Here is a 22,795-nt window from a genome sequence, read left to right as displayed (position 1 = left end):
GGGACTGCCAAGAACAGAGCCTTGCCTGGCCAATCCGTCAGCCCGCTCATTCCCTTCTATGTTCCTATGCCCGGGAATCCAGAGGAGAGTGATCTTGAGCGTGCAGTAAATGCTATTACCGAAAAATTTCGCCCGGATAATGGTAGCTTGTCAGGAGAATGATAATACGATCAACTACATGATCGCAACGATCCAAAGTAAACTGCGAAAAGCGGAAGAGGTGAGGAAGGCGCAGTTACGATCACCGCGGGTGGATGGAAGGAGTTGAAATAAGCTAACTCCTCCCCGTAATGTAATATCCAAAGGTATTATAGTTCCAGGGAGTAGGGGAAGTTGGTGTTTTTTTTTTGTGGGTAAAAATCCCACACACTGGCGTGTTCAAACCATTACCTTTTGAAGATTTCCACCTCTTTAAAAAAAACATTAGCCATTGAAATATCACATGCGCTGGATCCTCCAGTATGCCACCGAACCAGAACAAAATAATTCCCCGTCTCCGATGAGAAACTGGGTAATGTGGGAAGTTGGTTTCCCCGTCTTTGCGCTCAAGCACTCATCCCATCCGCGTTGCCAGCGATTATACGACTCTGACCTTGCCGCATTCCTGCGTTCTGTGTGCCCCTCCATACCTCTTACGTATCGCCAGAATGTGAACGTGAATCATGCCCGCTACCACCAGTACTATTTCGTCTGATCTAGTTTTAAAAGCGCTGTAAACCCCCACAGCCATCAGTCACCATCACCTGCTTCCATCTACAAATCCGACGTATATACTAAGGTTGTTGCAAATGAAATGTCGGATTTTTCAATGAAGTGAAGTTAGTTATGATTTTAATGTTTAAAACTGCCGCAAGGTGACTCTGGTGGTATGGGATAATTGAGTATAAATAGTCGTTCGTTCGATCAAGGAGTCATTTCAGTTTCAATCGGCATTGAAGTTCCAAGTAAAACTCAAAGAAAAAAGCATGGAAGGGAGTCAAAAACGTCTACTTTTTCTATATGAATTTAAACTTGGTCACAACGCAACGGAGGCAACCAGAAACATTTGCAGAGCATTTGGAGCTGACGCAGCAAACGAACGAACGACACAGCGGTGGTTCGAAAAATTCCGATCAGGCGACATGACCCTCCAAAGTGAACCTCGTGGACACCCAGGACCATCGATCGACAACGACGAGTTGCGTTTGATAGTGGAATCTGATCCCCGATCATCGATTCGTGACATTGCAGAGAAAATAGGCGTACACTATTCGACAGTATCTCGGCACTTACAACAGCTTGGAAAGGTGAAGAAGCTTGATAAGTGGGTTCCGCATGAACTCAACGAGCAAAACATGGCGCTGCGAATGGAAATATCCAGTTCTCTACTCAACCGCAACAGGAACAATCCCTTTTTGCGCAGAATAGTGACATGCGATGAAAAGTGGATATTGTACGACAACCGTCGCAGATCAGCGCAATGGCTAGATGCCGATCAGCCTCCACAACACATGCCAAAACCGAGCCTTCACCCGAAGAAGGTAATGGTAACTGTTTGGTGGTCTGCATCTGGAATTATTCATTATTCGTTTTTGGAGCGTGGTGAAACAGTTAATGCAGAGAAATATTGTGCCCAACTTGATGAAATGCACGAGAAATTACGTGTTCAGCGGCCTAGATTGGTCAATAGAGATGGAGTGATACTGCTTCATGATAACGCCCGACCTCATGTTTCCAGAATGACTGTCCAAAAATTAAATGAATTACGATATGGGACTCTTCCTCATCCACCATATTCACCCGACCTCTCGCCAACCGACTACCACTTTTTTAAGCATTTGGATCACTTTTTGGTGGGGAAACAATTCAGCAATGAAGTAGCTGTCAAAAGTGCCTTTGAAGAATTTCTTAGCTCTAGAAACCCAGACTTTTACGAAACTGGAGTAAATGCCCTTGTATCTCGTTGGGAGAAGTGCATTGAAGCTGCTGATTCTTATTTTGACTAATAAAATTAATTTTCATAAAAGTTATAGTTTTTTGAAATTTTACTCAAATATCCGACATTTCATTTGCAACAACCTAATAGAATGGACCGCATTTCCGGGACTAAAAACAATCTTCGGCAGCGTTTCACATTCACATTGCGCGGTCTCCTCTTCAGTTCCTTCTCTCCCCTGTTTTGAATGAGGGTCGCTTGTGTTGGCTGGCGCACTTTTTCGTCCCACGCTAACCTGATGCCTCCTATCATGGCCCTTATATTCTGATGAATATTCGGACATGTTCGATTTTATTATATTTCTGGTTATTCTCCCCATAGCCAATTTTTATCCACGGGTGAGCGTTTTGTTCCCATCTACCGGGCATCTCCCTGCCTGTCCCTGCCTGCATGTCCATCTTACGCTACGCTTTCCTCTCTATTTATTTTTAAATTTCCTTTGACGTCTGAATTTTCATTCCGATTAAATAAATGGGAAAATCCGCGAATGATAAAATCATCTTAGTTAACTTTGAAACTACGAGTATTATGTGCATTACATTATCGCAATATTACAGCGGATGCCCTTTTCCAATGAGTTAATCCAACTTGCTGGTAGTCATGCGGTAGTGAGATGTAAGAGAATGAATAATATTCGGAAAAAAATAATATGGAATGTTTGATGTTTATCAAGGAATAAAATTATTTCTCATCGAAGCATTATAGGCAGTTAAAACGCTGATATTTTAATGCGCCATAACTAAGTCGCCCCATGCAACAAATGCTCTTCCTTTGTCTACCATATACAATTCCAGTGCAACTACTAAAGATCGAGCCTGATGCAGCGCAGTCTCTGCCGCAACGAAAAACAGAGTAACCTTCGAGGAGCTCAGAATCTAAAGGAGTTTTCAGTAATGCAGATGAGGTGGTATTGAAAAGCTAAGGTAGATAGCTGAAATTAGACCGGCTTGTTCTTAGAATTTTTCAATTTTAATAAGAAAATCTTGTGCTAATTGAAGAATTATTCAAGGTCAGTGAGGCAGTGGGGCCGGTCAATAGAAAATTTAAGCGATGGCGCCGAAGTCACTGGGTCAGGAGAGCCATGCTTCACATATGGGAGGGGTGACCGAGTTGAGTTGGTCTTGCTTCTGATGCGTGTCATAGAGGAAACATGGAGAACACCATAGAATCTCTTTATCTCTCTGTTGACATTTTATGGTTAGTTTGACATAGGTCGTTAATCAAATTAGCCTGGAGGTCTTTTGAGACCACCATGCAAGACCGGGGTCGACCATTTCCATTAGCATATAACAGGTCAGCATGTTGAAAATTTGTCTACCATATACAATTCCAGTGCAACTACTAAAGATCGAGCCTGATGCAGCGCAGTCTCTGCCGCAACGAAAAACAGAGTAACCTTCGAGGAGCTCAGAATCTAAAGGAGTTTTCAGTAATGCAGATGAGGTGGTATTGAAAAGCTAAGGTAGATAGCTGAAATTAGACCGGCTTGTTCTTAGAATTTTTCAATTTTAATAAGAAAATCTTGTGCTAATTGAAGAATTATTCAAGGTCAGTGAGGCAGTGGGGCCGGTCAATAGAAAATTTAAGCGATGGCGCCGAAGTCACTGGGTCAGGAGAGCCATGCTTCACATATGGGAGGGGTGACCGAGTTGAGTTGGTCTTGCTTCTGATGCGTGTCATAGAGGAAACATGGAGAACACCATAGAATCTCTTTATCTCTCTGTTGACATTTTATGGTTAGTTTGACATAGGTCGTTAATCAAATTAGCCTGGAGGTCTTTTGAGACCACCATGCAAGACCGGGGTCGACCATTTCCATTAGCACATAACAGGTCAGCATGTTGAAAATTTAGACCCCTGACTAGCCCGCCAACTACCCATGGTTCTTTTATGAGGTATATAAATGTTTTGCAGCTATTGATCCGACGGCTAACAAATACAGTCGCCCTTTACAATGCTGCAAATTTATTTGGGAAATATGGTACCTCATCTACGCTTCAGATGAAGATGCCTAGGGCTGTGCGTCGCCTTCAATGGTTTTAGGAGCCGAGACTTGTAATGTGATGGTCCCTAGTCCCTGGTAGAGCACACAGCCCGTTTGTTCCCGAACATTTTTAATGTCCAGTTCAAAAACGCCAACAGTAAAGAAAGTTCACGGCCTATCGGTTCTCTCTCTTGTTTTGCTGCCTAACAGCATCCAGGTGAAAGTGTTGAGGTTATTCTGGAGACTAGGTAGTTTCAAAATCTCTGTACCCTTACGCTCTTCTTCTGGGAGCCAGGGACAGCACTTTTTGAACGATGGCAGCTCAGAGACCCTTTTCAGTGTTACTCGCGTACCCTCCCACAAATCAATGAGGGAGGAGCGGTACTGTCTAACCACTCGTTCGTGTTTTCGTCGGCAAAGTTTATCCGTAACATTCTACGGTATACGCCTACCGACTCAAAGCGAAGCTTAATGACTTGCGAGGAGGCGGTTCTTACAGCTAGGAGGAGTTTCCTCCTAAGCTGTCCACACTGCTCAGTATCGTAATCGGATGGATTAGTGCCTTCATACAAGACCCATCCATCGGCTTGTCTGTAAATGAAGCCTCACCTGTTGCCGGCCGAGCCCTGTTCGGTTTTGCCTAAGTCGAATGAGTCGCATCCGTTAAGGACTCCAATCAGATTGATTGTCTTGAGTAAGTGGAGAATCTAAGTCTAGACTCAGGTTCTCCATCGATGAGCTTAGGGTTGCCCTTCACTCGGGGTTGGATCGTCAGGATCGAGACTTCGTTTTGATTTTTAAGGTTTTGTGTATAACAACACCGGCGCTTTATTGCCTCCTATTCTACCGCAGACCTCCGGCAGCTCGCCTCTGGTGACTGGCGCAATTGCCGTCACATTCAGAGATGGTTGGAATGTGTCGGTGCCTTCCCTTTGTTGGAGGAATAATCCCTGGATGATTTTCAGTAAGAGGGCAGGACACGTGATCTGCGGAGATGAACGGCCTTTGAAATCTTTCTCGATTTTGGGCATGATGGGACTTTGGCAGGTGGCTTGACTGTGGGTGTTGCGTTCGTTGACGCACCAGGACATACCACACGCCAACGCAGGGCTGATCCCCCTTTCTGAAAAGTGTTTATAGCACCTTCGTTAGCCAAAACTATGTCCATCTGCGCAACAGCTTCTAATAAACTGCGCCCCCTGGCATTTGATTTTCTGCTACCCCATTCAAGGGCCCAAGCGTTGAAATCACCACCGATCACTTTTGGACTTCGTCCCCTTGCGTCGAAAACAAGATTATCAAGCATTCCCTCGAATTCAGTCAGTGTCAGACTTGGTGGGAAGTAGCAGCTGTATATATATACAACACTTATTTTCGCCCACACAAAGCCACTGCCTGCCTGACTTGCAGCACATTGTATGGCCGGTCGTCTCACTTTCTCATTGCAGTGAGCGTCTTCCTGAATTCCGGACATTAACTACTCCCGGAGGTATGCCGGTTATCCTGTCCATCTTTTACTTCACACAATGGGCACTTGGGGTCCCTATTGCACGCCCTGGCAACATGGCCTTTCTCCCCACACCTTCTGCATCGATCGGATCGATCAATGCTGCTGATGCATACCTTCGCAAAGTGTCCAAATATGAAGCATGTTAGTGAAGTTTCTTCTCTTAAACGGCAGACGACCCATCCGGTCGCCAACAACTTCTGCGCTGCCTCCGCTGGTACTTGTATTGTGGCCGTTTGAGTACCGCCATAGGCTTTTCGTAGACCCACAACAGACTCCTCGGTAAGTTCTTCCAACTTGAATTGCTCCTTCAGAGCAGTACATATTTCTCCTTTCGACTTTCCTGCATTCGCTGTAGGCTTTCCTCCTTCTGAACTATTGGTGCCGGTTTTCAGAATGTCCTGTCCGCCTTTTCTTCTCTTACTGCTGATTATTCACAGGATCCTCCTCTTTTTCACGTGCTCGTTTATTTCGCCGTGATTCGATGGTAGTATTATATTTTTAGTATTTTTTTCCTCCATCTGCGATCTATTTTAAAGGACCCTAGTAGCTCTCACCATATTCTTTATAGCTTGGAGAACGTTGTGCTTATCCTTAATAAACTCGGATAGCTCAACAATTTCTGTCCCAAGCTGGGTAAAGAGTAATTCCTCCGGATCGGCGCTGCTCTCAATAAGCCCCGACAGGGTTACCTCTTTTATACGCTCCTTCACTTTAGGCGTTTATTGACCTTACCTGTACCTTATCCTTTACCGTCTTTGGCATTGATGGAGATCTCATAGTTGACGGGCTTCTTTTGAATGGATCTCTTTCTTGGTCCTGGAGTACCTCCTGCTGTCGCGCATCTTGAACACATGCGGTGAGTGTTATCACAGTTTTTGTCGTCCAAAGATCTGCCTTCAGTTTATCTTTGTTTGGTTTTGTTACTGGTGTTCTCGGTAACGTTGTACTTCGCTTGAACGCCTCTTTCTCCAGATCCAAATCACTTGTAGCATTATATGCCGAGGTGGCCAAGTTGTCCACCACCGAGGCACTGCGGTCGAGGCATATCGACGACCGGGAGCCCGCTTGCTCACTCCCAAAAGTCGCCGATACTGGGGTTCCGAGCCCCTGCACCGTAAGTTTCCTCCTTTTCTCGTCTTCCATGGTGGTTTTATGTTCTGGGTATCCTTCCCATAGCCATTTTGGTCCACGCACCAGAGATGAGAAAACACTAGCCCATGCACAGTCAGAAAAGAAAGTGCATGAACACATATTTACACATCAATAGGTATGCCCCTATCCGCCAACTGAGGTCGCGCCTGCTGGGAGATCTGGCAACTCCTCACAATTCTGTGCGTTTGTCTGTTTGTCTGTCAGTCTGTCTGCCTGTCTGTCCATCACACGCATTTTTCGCGGATACGCACCAAGTGATTGACACCAAATTTGGTGAAAAGGTGGGAACTGTGAACGTTCACGCATACAGTGAGTTACATCCTCTTAGGTCGAATTTAAGGGGGGGTCGCATATATGCAAAGTCATGTAAGTCATGTCAGGTATCAAATGAAAGGTCTCGATTAGTACTTTCCTAAGCCAGTCTTAGTTTCGACATTTGTTGGAAAGGTGAGGAGTGCGGGGGGTCGAAAGTGATCATCTCTTTAATGGACCCATTCTTAAAAACTACCGAACGGAGAAATCTGAAAAAAATCAGAAATCTGCCACTATATGGTGTCTAGGCTCTTGTTGATCACGAGTTCGCTTTAGGTGTCACCTCTTGTTTCTTAGAAGTTCTTCCTTACTGAGCTTCCTCACCAGGTCAAGGTAGGTAATCGTCAAGAGAGACCCAGGTACTTAAACTACCCTAGTAAAATTCCATCTTTTGCTTGATATAGTGAAGTTTACTAATATTAAGGAGTATCACCTAGATGCTGCTTGTAAATAAAATAACCCTAAAATAAACCTGCTAATCCTGTAAGGAACAGTTTTATTGAAAAATAGGGAGACTGAACATTTAACCAGTGAAAAAATCGGAACGAAGTTCATAGGACCTACAACTTCCTACTTCATTACATCAAGTTACTCATCCTTGCTTATCTGAGGAGCTTCTTAGAATCATTTACCGTCACACTATCTGTAAGATTGAAGTCCATATTATAGTAACTCTATACTTTGTCATCACACGAGGGGTTATCATGTTTCGATATCTTCATTCTATTAGTTCAACTGAACCCCTCCATAAAACGTTTACGTGTCGTTTCCCATGAGAGTCACGCACATCGCGTCTTATCTCATCCCTTGCCATGTCATTCGATAAACTATTTCAGCTCCGACATCCATCTTCCGTCAAACAATGAATATAGGATAATATTGATGATGGTTATGGCCATCGATTTAATCATGTTGCGGATATAATATCGAAGAAACTAATGATGTTCGCCAAGATGGTCAATGACGAATAACCCCATCCTGAATTAAATATGGTAAGAAGACACCGAAAGTATCATTAAGGGATAGTTTTACGATTATTCTCCTCAGGGAAATGTTTTATTGTTTCTATTGTACTCGGTGAACAGGCTAGTCATTGGTGAACTACCTTTTCGAGATAGTTTTATTGTGGTAATGAATGGATCCGTTGTTATGGTCAATTTATAGTGTTCGCAATGTTGATTAAGGAGGGAAATTGATTGAGGGGGTCGTAAAAACCGGGTGACACCATAGCATGATAGACTGGTCCAATTGGATCTGTAATAGATTCCTGGTTTCAAAAAAGTTAAATCGCGACCTAAAAATAACTTCAATTCAGATATCAATTACAATGCATATAATAAACGAGCAAACTAGGCAATTAGCTCATCAGTCGGACAATATCTGGGGGCTCTGTCCCGCGAAAATGATGATTATGACCAGCACTAATCCATTCATTCTGCAGCCACTACCAAGCTTCATTCTTCCGATTCAGCCCATACACTCCGAACTCCGGGCCACATATGCATGCCATCATTGTCCACTTAAGCTTAATAGAAATGGGGCTATCATTTCAATTAAAAATTTTCGGTTTGATAGTCATATTGTCTCGTATTAAAACGGACCACCTACGAAACAACACGCTCTGACCACCGGAGGGGAAAACTGTGACCACGATCAAGACATGATATGGTCGGACGATTGGTCGGAATCGGAACGAATTAATGGACAAATGAACCCAATGGACAAATGTACTCTTTTTTATTACAATTTCCTGTTTCCTCGTCCATCAGAAGCAGAAGTCCATGCGGTTGCTATTGCTATAATGAAGCCCCCAAATGTGTTAAGCGAAGCGCCTTCAGCAGCCAAGTCGGTCGGCCAGCGGCACCAACAGCAATAAAAGAGCAGTTGACCCGCTCGGAAGCCAGCCTGCTTGCATGGACCACAGCCAGAAGAAGCTTAGCAGAGGATTACGAGAGCACATCATATAATAGTCGCCGTAATATGAGGGGTGAAAACTGGGGAGGTTCCATCCCAAGCACCATCGAGTTGTATAAGGCCAGCAACGGGCTCTTGTTTCAATGCCATGCCTGCTGCTGCTACATAGAACTTTGATTGTTTGAATCTAGGGGGTGGCAGAAGGGTGCATTGAGCATGGGTGGAAGTGGCTAGCAGATGGGTAACAAAAGCGGAAGCCAGATTTCTACGACATGAACTCACCAACTATTTGGCACAGCCAACCAGTTAGTTTACAACCGGCCACAATTGAACGAACAATTTGATATAATCAGAGTAATCGAAATTAAAGTTGAATTCGTACGAGTCGTGCCCTGAATCCGGGGGTAGCGTCGGGGGGTTGGTGTCAGTATCCGGTTATTTAGCATGGAGATTGTGTAATGCCCCACAGGGATTTGTTTAAATTATGTAACATGAACGCAACAGGTGACTTCCAACAATGTTTCATGCAAATTTTCATAGTTATTCTACCTTGAAGATTTACGGATCAGATTGCAGATTGCAGGGTAGTTTCTAAGGGAATAAATCCGGGGATATGTATGAGGTGTTGGAAGGAATTATTATGGAGAACGGTTAGGAATGCCTGCTTTAATCCACTTTCACCTAATTCAGGGTTTTTGGTCAAATTCCTTTCAAATTTGCAAACAAAGGTAAAAGGTTGTCACGCAAACATCTTGGACTACGGAATTTATCTGGATAATAGGAAATATATAGATGCCAGCGGAAAGTCAATTATGAACTGCTCTGTGTTTTGTGGTGGTGGAATGGTGGAGTCCTAGTCGAACTAGACAACAAATAAAGTTATGTTCTGTGAAGCAGTCAAGGGGCTTCTGGGAGAGAAAACTTTGGTTTCCAGCCTGGAATCCACGTGCTCTCTAGAAATCCGAGACATTGACTGCCTCATAGAAAACAAACGAGATAGAAGAGGCCATCAAACACGAATGTCTGGGAGTAACCAATGTCCGGATTACCTCCGCGAACTCCCGAGGCGAAAAACCCGCTATGTGCAAGTTGACGAGCAATATGCGAGGAAGCTTCTAAACAGCGGGAAAATCAAAATTGTTTGGATAGTGTGTAGGGTACGAATCCGTGCCCCCCAACTAAATGTTACAGATGTTTGGATTATGGGCACACGTCTGCAACCTGTCGGGGACCTCACAGAAAGGCAATAGACCACAAATAGGGTCAGTCAGGCCATGAAGCGAACACCTGCAATGAAAAGGAAAGCTGCGTCCTATCCAGGAACCGTCGCGCATCTGCTGAGAATGTTGCGCACACTTCAGGATCGGGGCGGAGTCCAGTCTTCAGAGCAAAACTGGAAAGAACTAGGACGCGGTCAACATGATTCGCATCCTACAAATCAATGTGCACCGGAACAACCGCACACGAGTTGCTGGCACAGTTCACTGCAGAGACAATTTAGTACTCATCAGTGAGCAGTACCAAAACAAGGCCCCAGTTTCATGCACCCTGATATATCAGATACCGCTGCCATATGGGTTTAAGGCTGCACCCTCCTTAGGGCTCTTACCCAAAACCGAGGGGACGGCTTCGTCTGGATTCGGTGTTCAGTGATAACGTTTTTCAGTGTCTATCTTACGCCGAATAACACCATGCCGGATATTCGACGCAGGATTGACGGTTTGGAGGACGCTATCTTGGGAACGGATGGACGAATCCGAATCGGGGGTGACTTCAAATCTAGGGCACCTGGATGGGCCATGCCTCACTCAGAGTCCAGAAGGAAACGAATTCTGGTAATGGCGGCGAATACAGAATTGGTAGTTTTAAACACCGGATTCACCCCAATTTTCCGGTGCCCAGGCTACGAAGCAAGCATTCCAGACCTAACCTCCGCGCTGGAATCACTGACGTCTCGATAAGCGACCATCGATACACTGCCTTCGAAATGGTGGACACAAACTCTCGATGTGCGCCCCCCAGGCGCTCTTTCTGTGGATGGAACGTCGGGAAGATGAACACCGGGAGGTTTGTCGAAACTCTTGGAAGAGATGGGGCCGCGCTGGAGGGTACCCCTGTTGATGGTGGCGCTGCAGCTGACACCGTCGTCAATTCAGTTATGAACCTGATAACGACGGCCGGAAGAACCTTCATTCCAAGGAGGGCATCGAGACGTGGTAAACCTTCTATGTATTGGTGGACGGTGGAAATTGCAGAGCTCCGGAAGAAGTGTCACAGACTCCGCCGCCGGGAGGAAGCAGCTACTCCGACGACCGGGAGGAGGCATGTACTAAGTGTACGAAATCTTATGCAATTCAACTGCTTCATCAACATACGGCGACTTTGGTGTCGATTCAACATGCTGTTTCAAAATCACCGTCAATTCTGTCCATCAACTTGCTACTTCATCGAACACCAGCGTAGCCTCAGCTCGTGAGACGCCACTGACTGGCTCTGCTTATACCCTACTAGCGACTGCGGCCAATAATACTGACGCCATACCTAAGTCGCCCCGGTCGGCTAATTCTCTGCCTCTATCTGGAAGGTGGGAGGGTTAGAAAGCATGGTGAGAGTGAGTATTTCATCTTCTAGTTCTTAAGTAGGCAAGGGGGTCTTCAGTCTTACCTGCAGTGGAGTTGTGGGCGACGCCCATCGCACCTTTTTTCTTGTGGAAGGCGGAATGGGATTCGCCAGCAGGTCTATTTAAATACAGGGGAGCTCTCTTCAGACAATATTGTCAAGGAAATGCTGAGGAGTACTGACAGGTAGAGCCGGGTTGTCCACTTCGTTTACAAAGAAGATAGAGCCCGATCGGTGGAGTAGCCGGATAGCAGGGGGTTCTTTGAACTGACAGATCCCTTCCTTCTGTCCCCTCCCGTTGATGAAAGGAATTCCCTGGTTTGAAGGCTCCACAAGGCGCGAGAGTCCCAGGACCAGCCCGAAGCAATATGACAAACGGTTCCAGGCTAGCTCTCGTGAATCGTTGTGTACTTAATGCATCTCTACACAATCGAGCAATTTTTGGCGATATGTCATGTTTCGACAGTTGTAGCACTGCACTTGCTACACTGGCTTCACCTTTTCGAGAGTAGTCTTTTGATGAAGGATGAACTTTTCTTGACAGAGCTCAAAGTTGACTATAAAAAGCCCAGATTAAGATTTGGTTGGAACCGAAGGCATTATCTTTCCTAGTCGCAAAATTTGCCATCGAAAAAAACTGGCGTGGTCCCCGTTGGAAAACCCAAAATTGAGGATGCTTTCGTCCTTGGGATTTTAGGGTCGCCATCAAATCTTTGTCCAGGAGTAGCTATGTAATTTTAGGAACTTTCTCGCCTTTGAACATTGTGGCACGGGAAGCAGGGAAAGCGTTGATACTTGTTGCTTGGGGGAGGGGCTTTTTGTTCTTTTGTCACCAACAGCCGAGGTTGAACCGGCCTTCTTGTTGTTCCTCCTCGACGAGCTACAGGTACTTCTTCTCCGCTTCGGGTACCTACTCTGATTTACTTACCGACTCCTTCCACGATGGAAAACATGGCGAAGTCATTGCGTGATGTCGCTTTTGCAAGTCACGTAAGAAGTCAGCTGGTGCTTTCGATGTTTACACGAATACTGCTGTTCTTCGTTCATAGTGGGGGATGCTGCCATCAGCATAGATTACAGGGATTTCGTGGTGCCCCTAAGTTGGCCAGTCACTATTGGTTGAGTTCATTGTCCTCCGCAGGGATTTGCTGCAATAAATCGTAGTCATTGTTAGTTTCGTCGTCTGATGGCATGGGTAACTGCGATCCTCGGGAAGGTCGCTGATATGTTGGATGTCGCCTTCGTTTGATCTCTTGCCAAGTTTGCCCAAAAGTGACGAGTCACGATGTGCGGCGATATTGTGGCTAGAACCTGTCGGTTAATAGCGGCCATGAGAACTTCCTGCTGGGTAAACACAGGAACAGGTTAGTGGACTTCCTTCACAGGAATCTGTAAAAACCATCAACTGTCTGCAGAAAACACTGTTTTTACTCATTTCTTTAGATCCCTTCATCAAGAGCATACGAAACCTGCCCCCCGCATTACTATAACATAGTGATACCTCGTGGAAACGGATCTTAGACTAATGTTACAGCTGCCTTAATCCTGATAACTAATAATCCTAACAAGACTGCAAGTACATTGAAAGGTATAACACCATCAAGTGGACTTCTAACTAGGGCTTGATCTTGGCTCCGACAACAAAATCCTGTATGAATTTGCGCCCATCCCCACATGACCTTCCTGCTCACAGGCAATCACGGGGATAATTCAAGACGACTTCAATTTCTAGCGGAGACTGCAGGTTGCAGCAGGGACCTAAACTGCAATGATGACAACGAGAATACCAGCAACAATTACAACGGCCATAACTGGCAATTTTTAGAAGGAGCGACAATACATCGCGTACACCGCTTTTTGCAGCTAACAATACTAAAAATCCTACTAAAAATTCCTTTGCATAAAGTGTAAAGCTACGACGCTCAGTTAGTAAAAAGCATAAAGGCCCACTGTCTCAGTAGCTCAGTAGAGAAGGGAACTTGCAGCGAGAGAGAGAGTAACACTGTGGAAAGCAATAGTGCGACCAGCCAAAAGGTTCAGGTCGTGGTCGCAAAAAAAGCAACGAGAAAAAATACCCTAGAACTCCAACCTGCGTGACACTGCCTTGACGGGGAAGAATTAACAACGCCAACCGAGCGCAGGCACATGTCATCTCTCGGGAGTAAAAAAGCAGAGGAGAGAAGACTGTTCAAGAAGTCCGGGGCGGTCTTATGGAAAATCAAGGTTGCTACTATCTTCCAACGAGATATCTTTAGATGTCAAAAGTTGCATACGAGAGATGGAGAAGTTCTGGACCTTATCACACAAGCGAAAACTTCTGAAAAACCTCCGAAGAGGAGCTAAGCACAGCCCCTTGCTGCACTGAACGCGGTGCCCTCAACCCGCCAGAGGGAAAACAGACAAGTGACAAAAGTAGACAAGGAGAGGCAACGCAGTGGTGATGGCAATGACTCCATTCTAGCAACGTCGAGGCAACTACGACGACAATATCAGTGCCAAAGAAAAAGGGAAGGGACAAATCACAGCCAGGGGGACTTCTCATTAAGCTAAAAAAGGGAAATCTTTCTCAGAAGTTCTTCAAGAAATCCAGAACACCGCTAAACTAGAAGACACTGGAGTAGACAAGAAATCTATCCAGGGGACTCGAACCAGCACTACATTTGTCTAACTTAGGTCAAAGACTGACAAGAAGAAAACGTTCTGCGAGCAGACCAGAGCATTCTGGGTACGAAGGCAGTGGTTACCAGTCTCGTCCAGGTTCATTCTCGAAATCCGGGATCCGGACTTTCTCCCGATAAAAAGGGAGCGAACTCAAAGTGGAGGTTACATCTGCCAACTCCAGAAAACAAAAATTGGCCATTCTCACTGAACCTGAGAAGACAATAAGCCAACTTTTTTCATGTGAGAATATAAAGATCAAGTGGTTCATCATCAGGATAAGGCAAAGAGTAGTTCCAACCCGTTGCTTCAAGTACAAAGGGTAAATCAGAAGCACCTTGTGTTAAAAATGTGGCGAACTCGGGCACAAAGCGAAGACTGTCAGAAAGATGCTGCATCCTGGTCTGTAGGAAAAAAACTTGGCTCGTGCTCCCATCTCCGGGCGGTGCCAGATCTTCAAAGAAGAGTTACAAATAGGGAAAAGTCAAGCAAAATGATATACATCCTGCAAACGAACATGTAGAGGAGAGCAACTGCTCAGGATTTGATGGAGCAGATGGTGCAAGAACGAAGAACTGATAGGGTGCCCCCCAGCGAGCAGCGCCGTCATAGGAATTCGCAATCGCGTTATCACGATATAGTCGACTTGCGAGTGCGAGGCCGTGAATAACAAGATGGCTTGGTTTTGGTCGTTGCGACTTGACTTTTTCCAGCGTTTTCATCACACCGAATCTATGTCCGCTTTTTAAAGTAGGCCTGGCGCCAAAGAGGAGGAGATTTAGAGCACAGAAGAGAGAGTTATAGTTGGACAAAAAGTTAATGTAACTTCAACCAGATTCTCAGAGCACATATGTTCTAAAGATGACTCGTCAGAATGGGACTTATTGTCTTAAATATGGGAATGGAATATGGAATCCTCAATGTCAGCCTATACATCTCCTTCGAAGTGGCAAAGGATTAATAATAATAATAATCGTTGGCGCAACAATCCATATTGGATCAGGGCCTTGAAGTGTGTTAGAGCACTTCATTCAAGACCGTAACGGTACACTAGGAGGCAATGTGGTCAGCATTGCGCTCGCCCGAGATTATTACCCTGATTTGACTCAGGTATTCATTCACAGCTGAGTCGACTGGTGTCCGACGTCAAATCACGATACAAATTACACTGCCACCAGTGAGATTTGAACCGCGACCGTCCGTACGACAGCCTTGCGCTCTAACCACTGAGCTATCCGGACACTATATATACTGTGCCTTTATGGGGCATGCTCCTCATTGGCGTGTAAACGTTGTGTCAAACGGCAATTTCTGCCATCCACCAGTACAGAAGGCTTGTCGCGACTGGGGCGCCTCCGGGGCATGGAAGTCTCACACGGCATCGTTATCAGGTTCATCACTGAATTTACCCTCCTGCGCAGCTATATCTGCTCCAAGAGCTTCGACGAACTTCCCGATGTTCACCTTCACGACAGTCTACAGGCAGAGGGAGGGTCACGTTGGGGCCGACAAGTGGCGTCAACCACTTTGAATGCGATGTACTGGTGGTCACTTACCGAGAAATCTTGCAGGGCTCGCCTCCCATTCACCGACGATGCCAGAGATTCCGACGCAAAAGTGATGTCAGGAATGCTTTCTTCACAGCCTGGGTGCCGACCCGGTGTTCAAAACTACGAGCCCGTTTCTCGCCACCATTTCCAAAATCCATTTCCCTCTGGAGTCCAGCTGAACCATGCCCTAGCAGGGCCCTAGCATTAAAATCACCGTCTGCAAGGATTCGCCCCTCGTGCCCGAAACGGCGTCCTCCAGAGCATCAAGTAGCCTCCGTAGCATCGTCTCATTCGACGTCAGATAAATGCTATCCCTAAACACTGAATCCAGACAAACCCATTCCCTCGGCCTTCGGGAAGAACACGAAATCGAACGTCGTCCCGAACCCAGATAGCGGCAGTGCCCAATAAGTGAAGATGCCATGAAGCTGGCTCCCGGTTTCGGTATTGCTCGTTGACTAGCACTATCATTTATCTCCATAGCAAACTGCGCTAGCAACTCGTGAGTGGTTGCACTCCGGGGCATGTTAATTTGTAAAATGCAGATCATGCCCTTTCCAGTTCCACCCTAAAGATTGGACACCGTCCCGAGTCCCCAGTGTATGCGACTCTCTCACCAGACACGCCACGATCCCTGCAGAAAACAAAACATTCACTTTCACTGCAGGTCTTCGCTTGGTGCATGTTGTTGTCCTGCCCGGTCCCTTGCAAGTTGCTGACGTGTGTCCATAGTCCAGACACCTATAGCACCTGGTGGGGACTATCCGCATTCGTACCCTGCATATTGCCCACCCAATTTTTATTTTACCGCTGCTTAGTAGTTTCCGCGCATATTGCGTAGGGACTTCTACGACGGCGAGTTTTTGACTTTTTGACCTATCCCGGCATTGGTAACCTCTGGACATTCACGCTTTATCGCTTGCTCCACTTCGACCTTTTCTGTGAGACAGTCAAGATCCCGGATTTCTAGAGAGCACATGGGCTCTAGGCAAGAAACAAGAACCTTCTCCCCCAATAACCCCTTGACCGTTTCGCAGAACGTACTCTTGTTAGTCATCTTCGGCCCAGTTCGACGAGGGCTTCACCACCCCACGTTTTCGGTATGGAAGACACCTCCGCTCCGGTTTAATCCTGTAACGGATTTCACTTAATGAACAGAGCTGACGGTCTAGTCTTTCTTCGTTTCCTCGTCTTTTCTGGCTTTTGGTTAGCAGCCTCCTTGTGACAGACGTGTTTCTGGCAGCGTAGTCACTTGTTTCCGTTTATCCTTCTTCGCCTTCCTTTTTTTTTGATCCTGGAAATTACTTTGATAAAGTCTCCTTCAAGGACATCGTCCTCTTTCCGCTTTTTCTCCAGTTCGCGTTGAGGTAGACTATCTGCGGTCCGTTTGGCAGAAGCAGCGTTCTCAGCGGGGAGTGCAGCTGTTTCTGATTTCTAGTCATGTTCCACTGCTCTCCACATTCGCTTGTAGAATGAGATGCGATCCAATAGTTCCTCCAGTTCCATCAGCACGTTTTTAACACCTTTGTTGACGTTCCTCTGGAGGAACGTTACCGACCGCATACGCTTCACCACTTTCCGCAAACGCTGCGCATTCTCTGATGAGCCTTCCCTCTTCGGCTCTAGCTAGGCCGGTCGACTGCACTTGAACTCGGTTCTTGTCCGAATCCACATGCTCAGGACTAGCGATTTTGGCTGGACTTTTTTTTCGGAGCAGGGGCACTTCAGGTTATTAGAGTTGCCGTCCCCGCACCGTCAGTCGTGCCACTTGGTAAGGCTTCCTCTTTATTTGGGCGTTTCGATGTCACATCGGGTATGTCAGCCTCTTTCACTGATAGCTATGGTGAACGACTCATTTTTGTGCTGCGCTAAAACGTACTCAGCTCTTCCTCCTTCCCTCATATTTCGTCGATTTTTTTGTTGGTTTCGGTTTATTCTCCATAGAAAATTCACCAGTGCATCGTATGCAAGGGAACGGGTCGCAATAGTCAGAGACGGGTGTACCCTCGGGGACACAGCTTCTACCTCAGTTCCCTGAGGTCTGACCTACGCTTAATTGATGAATCTGCGTTCACTCGGGGCAATGCGGTGTGCTAACGCCGTTTCAATGCACACTACCCGACCAGGGTCCACAAGGGCTGCCTCATGATACACTTCACAACTATCACTTGGGCGGAGCTAGATTCACATCGTAGCAACGTCGACAGAGAGCTGTTGACAGCTCCGGGGACTCCTAGTGTGTCCCGACGTCTACCGGACATTCGCAGTTCGCTCTTCACCGCAAGGTTTTCTCAGGACTACTACCTAGGATGAAAGTATACTGCCAACTAGGGGGTCAGAACTACATCTCGGGACGTCACACCCGGCATCGTAAGCGAGCCCTTAAAGGTCGTTGACGACCCCTGAGGGGGCGATAGCGGGATTAACGTTAAGAGTGATACAACTCAGCCAATGCTATGCGGTGGTGATATTTGACGTAAAGAATGTCTTCAATTCAGTGAAGTAGGCGCAGATCGACGGAGCGCTGGGTAGGATTGGAGTGCTGAGCAATTTAGTCAAACTCGGCTTCTTGGCGAAGATTCTGTGTTATGACCGAGACAATAGACTTGAAGGGCGCACGGATACGGCAAGTCTACTGTAGGGTTTCGTGTTGCAGCCTCCCTCATGGAATGCTATGTCACTATAATGCGCTTAACCGATAATTTTGCCTTAGATGTAGTTGCAAAAACCTTATGGGCTGTCACACAAATGAATCAGTCAGGGCAATAACAATATGGCTAGAAGGGGTCAGGCTAGATTTGGCAGGATGTAGAGTAGGTGAGCATCAGTGGCCGCTCCGAGGAACCCAATTGGCGCTGTGGTGCGCCGTTTTGATGCCACAAACTCTTAAGATCGTGACTGCTGTTATGAGAGCAGCGAGCTAGAGTCTAGCTGGCTTGGATCTTCAGAGCTAGCCCCTAGGTACAGCCTCACGGAGGAAAGCAGCTCTCCCAACTTGCAACCAGAAATATCCCTGAGGTCGCCAAGGAATGGTTTGCACAGCGTCCGTAGCCTGACTGAATCAGGGTTTCCTTTCCTTCCCCCGCAGCTTCGGCAATCCGAATTGTAGGGTATACCGAGCCTGGCGGCATGGTCCCTTATGGGCGGGCCAGTGCCCCGTGGCCCCAAAATTTGCAGATGATTTCCGTCACCTAAACGAAGAAAGGAAAACAAGATCGACTATCGATTTGGTAACCGGCTTGGACGTTGTCTTGAATTAAGTGGTACTTGGAAAGTCAACAACTATCTGCGTCCTATCACAAACGAAGAAGTTGGTCGGCCCAAAGGATGGGCACTCGTACGCACTGTGATCAGAAAGCCGAAGTGGCAGTGGGTATTTCACACATTAAAGAGGGGCGTACCATTGCCCTGCGAGCAACACCATGCAGTGGAACCCACTCTCTCATGACTGACGGGTGGGTCGCCTCAAGGGCACTTAGCGCAGGACAGTAGAGAAGGAGTGCAGGCGTCTCGGAAAATTGTGGGGCGAACTGAAGCACATTTCAGGGCTATACCCCACAAACTTCCCACGAAACCTTTTATATCTAATTATCCAATTATTCCTAAATCTTTCTCATTTTTTTCTTCAATTTCTCTTTCAGATTTTCACGTAGAATATTGACCTTTGCCGCTGTAATGACCATCCTCATAATGATAGTCGGAATCTGTGGCAATATGTTGACCATAATTGCTTTGTTAAAATGTCCGAAAGTAAGGAATGTGGCAGCTGCCTTCATTATCAGGTATGTCACGTCACTAGATATATGTAGGAAAGGTAATTAGTCCCTTCTTGGGGGTTCCCTGGAATGGTCATGACACCGACTAAATATTCATACGTTCCTCTACGAAATTCCAATATAAGTTTGTTGTCTACTCACATCACTTGGCAACCACACATGAACTAATTGCATTCTTTTGGTATTTCCATCTGATTTCAGCTTATGCGTTGCCGACTGTATCTTTTGTGCTATTGTTTTGCCATTCAGTGCATCTCGTTTCATACAGGGAACATGGACTCATGGAGAATTCCTGTGCCGTTTGATACCTTTCCTGCAATATGGAAATATCGGAGTATCCTTGCTGTGCATTGCAATGATTACCATAAATAGGTGAGATAATGAAGATCCAAACGTAGATTAGAGGAAATTGCGTGTGGTAAGTGCGGGACTATCATTTCCGAAAAGGCTACCACAAATTGGGGCTAGCTGGGTACCATAAAAGCAATTTAAGTCCTGTCCGGTTTCCGTGGAGGACCGTAAGAACTGCGTCGGTTTTAATTATTGGAGGAATGGCATGAGCTCGTAATTTCATTTCGCGAATTTCAGCTCCATTTTCAGCTCCGCTCCAATACGCAATTATGGATTAATTACAATCTCAATGGGTTCATTTACAGGATTTAACGCATTTCCCATTCACTTTTTCAGGTACATCATGATTGCCCACCATAGCATGTACGCGAAAATCTACAAGAAACTCTGGATTGGCGTCATGATTGCATTTTGTTGGGTCTTCTCATACGGAATGCAATTGCCGACATTCCTGGAAGTGTGGGGAGCATTCGGATATGACTCCCGACTGGGGACCTGTTCCATCCTAAAGGACAGCAATGGACGAAGTAGCAAAACGGCACTTTTCATTATTGCTTTCCTGATTCCATGTCTGATAATAGTTGGATGCTATGCTCGGATATTTTGGGTGGTCCATAAATCGGAGGTACGACTACGACGGCATGCAAGCAAACAGAATTCTATACCAAATAACTTGCGGTCGATGCCATCAACAACAGGAGCTGGTGCATCAAGGACGGAACTTTCGTCCAGCTCCTATGAGGTAACTAGTGCTGCTGACGCCAAGTATTCGAATACTAGTCAGAAGTCAATAAGAGTCAAGGATCAGAGGGACGTGAAGGCAAGAAGAAACGAGTGGAGGATAACGAAAATGGTCTTGGCCATATTCCTGTCTTTTACCGCATGCTATTTGCCTATTACTGTTATCAAGGTTGCTGATCCTGATGTTCACATGCCGACCTTCCATATCATTGGCTACATAATGTTGTATTTATCCGCATGCATTAATCCGATAATTTATGTGATAATGAACAAGCAATACCGCCAGGCGTACAAGACCGTTCTGCTATGCAAATCGACTCGATTGTTGCCGTTGAAAGGAAGCAGTTTAGGTGGTAAGTGTAACTCATATATCAAAGATTCATTTCGTCCTGTTTCCTGCCTAAAAATATGCAAACTGGTTTAGAGCGTTTGCCTTTACTTAGATTGTCCGTTTTGTTTTAGAGAAATGGAAAGACATCGGATACAGCTACAACCACAGTCGTACCGTGGTGTCACAGGTGTCAATAGCCGACAGCAACAGTACCAATCAACCGATAACTATGAGGGAGCATACCAACAATCCCATCCCCGGAATCGACAATTCCAACAACAACAATCGTCAGAGCTGGACAGCGACTACCGATATGACTCCATCGAACCAAGCTATCACCAGCAACAACAACTTAATAAAACCTTCCAATCTTCAAGTGTCGTACCAATTGGACTCGGAGCAACGGCCCTATGTTCCACCCCGATCCGTATATCCGCCCCCTTTGGATCTGAACGACGTGATCATCGAGGAGGACGAAACGATCCTGGACGAATCCGACCCGAAAGACATTCCAGATAGTATTAGGGGTAGTGATGCGGCTCAAACCAAAGTCGATAATATTAAGGGCTCTAGTGATAAAAAATGATATTTCTAAGGACAATGTATGTAAGACATTTTTCACAGGACATGAATGAATGAGGATTTCTTTGCAATTTCCACAAAGTGAGACGTTTGACTGATGAATGATCAAAGGCATGGATCTAGTTGCCTCTGTCCGGTCTCGCCAGTTGTTTGACACCCAACAACTGACGACCTTGATCGATGAACCTTGAAAGCAATGACAAGTATCATGCCATCTCGTAGGACTTTCTCTTCCACAAGCATGTTTGCCTCCCACCTCTATCTTTCTATTCTTTTAGTCATAGCTTTATGACTTCCTAGATCAATTCGCGCAATGCATAGATTGCACCAAATGCCATTAGTTAGTTCAAAGAGTAGATAAGTAACCGAAGGCTTCTTCGAAAAGACGACGCGGAAGCCGCAATAGGATACGAAACCGAAAAGACACCAAATAAAAGTACCATATCTTTATTTAGCGCTCAGTAATAAAGCCGTAGATAGTCTGTTGTTTTTATTTTAATAGATCTAGATAACGCTGATAGCAGCTTTAATAAAAATATAATAGTTCTCGCTAAGAACGTAGGGTAAACCATAAACAGAGTAGCTTTAGTGCAAATACCACTTGGTTCACCCCTGACTACGCATGAATCAACTCCTTCAATTCAGGGAGTCACCAAAAGATTATAGAGAAAGCTCGAATAATAATAATTTAAAAATCAATCCTTTGTTAGGTGTTAAATATTTTAAATGGAAGAGAACATTACTAATTACGTTATTTATTGTTATTTCACTCCACCTTAAAAGTCTACCATTGTGATGTATCATATTTATCCATTTTTTCAGGCATTAGTCGAAGAATTTTTAAATTAGATAAACAAAGAAGAAAAATAATCTCCAAAATTGTCTGACGAGCGCAAAATGTATGAACTGATTTCAATGTTTTTTTGCCAAATAATCTTGATGTGAATTTTATTTTATTTTATTTTATTTTAAACACGTAAATGCATATTGTATATATTTACTCTTTTTTTTTTATAAATAAGACAAAAGAAAAGAGTTTTGTATTTATTATATATAACTGCAAGCATTCCGATGTATCTATTGATAATAAATCGAATGGAGATTTTATTTTCCTCAACAAAAAATGGTTTCATTCAGCTCTAATGAAATTATTCTATTGCGTCTTTCAATTTGACGTTCTCGGCAACCCTTATTTCTGCCCTGAAGGTGTATTCATCAAGCCATACAAACGCCCCCATTCGCGAGTAAATTTCAGGACAACCCCCTTGCCTCGCCCGCCGAGCAATATAACTGGATCCATGTTTGATTTATTAGAATGTTAGGGGTTTAAAAACCAAGGT

The 22,795-nt window shown here is 45.4% G+C and overlaps 1 protein-coding gene across 2 annotated transcripts in view; it reads left to right on the top strand.

Annotated features, from left to right (window-relative positions):
* The window catches only part of LOC119655195 (G-protein coupled receptor moody), a 47,158-nt gene extending 24,586 nt beyond the window's left edge, over positions 1-22,572 (top strand). For both annotated transcript variants that reach the window (XM_038060965.1, XM_038060966.1), the window contains exons 3-6: positions 19,316-19,456; positions 19,652-19,822; positions 20,138-20,895; positions 21,005-22,572. In XM_038060965.1, coding sequence (XP_037916893.1) covers positions 19,316-19,456; positions 19,652-19,822; positions 20,138-20,895; positions 21,005-21,459 — 1,525 coding nt within the window. In that variant the 3' untranslated portion in view covers positions 21,460-22,572. The remainder of the gene's footprint in view (positions 1-19,315; positions 19,457-19,651; positions 19,823-20,137; positions 20,896-21,004) is intronic.
* Positions 22,573-22,795: the final 223 nt, after the last annotated feature.

The sequence above is a fragment of the Hermetia illucens genome, chromosome 4 (assembly GCF_905115235.1).
Source record: "Hermetia illucens chromosome 4, iHerIll2.2.curated.20191125, whole genome shotgun sequence".
NCBI lineage: Eukaryota > Metazoa > Arthropoda > Insecta > Diptera > Stratiomyidae > Hermetia > Hermetia illucens.
Note: the sequence above shows the minus strand (reverse complement) of the source record. Positions and strands in the feature narration are given on the sequence as shown.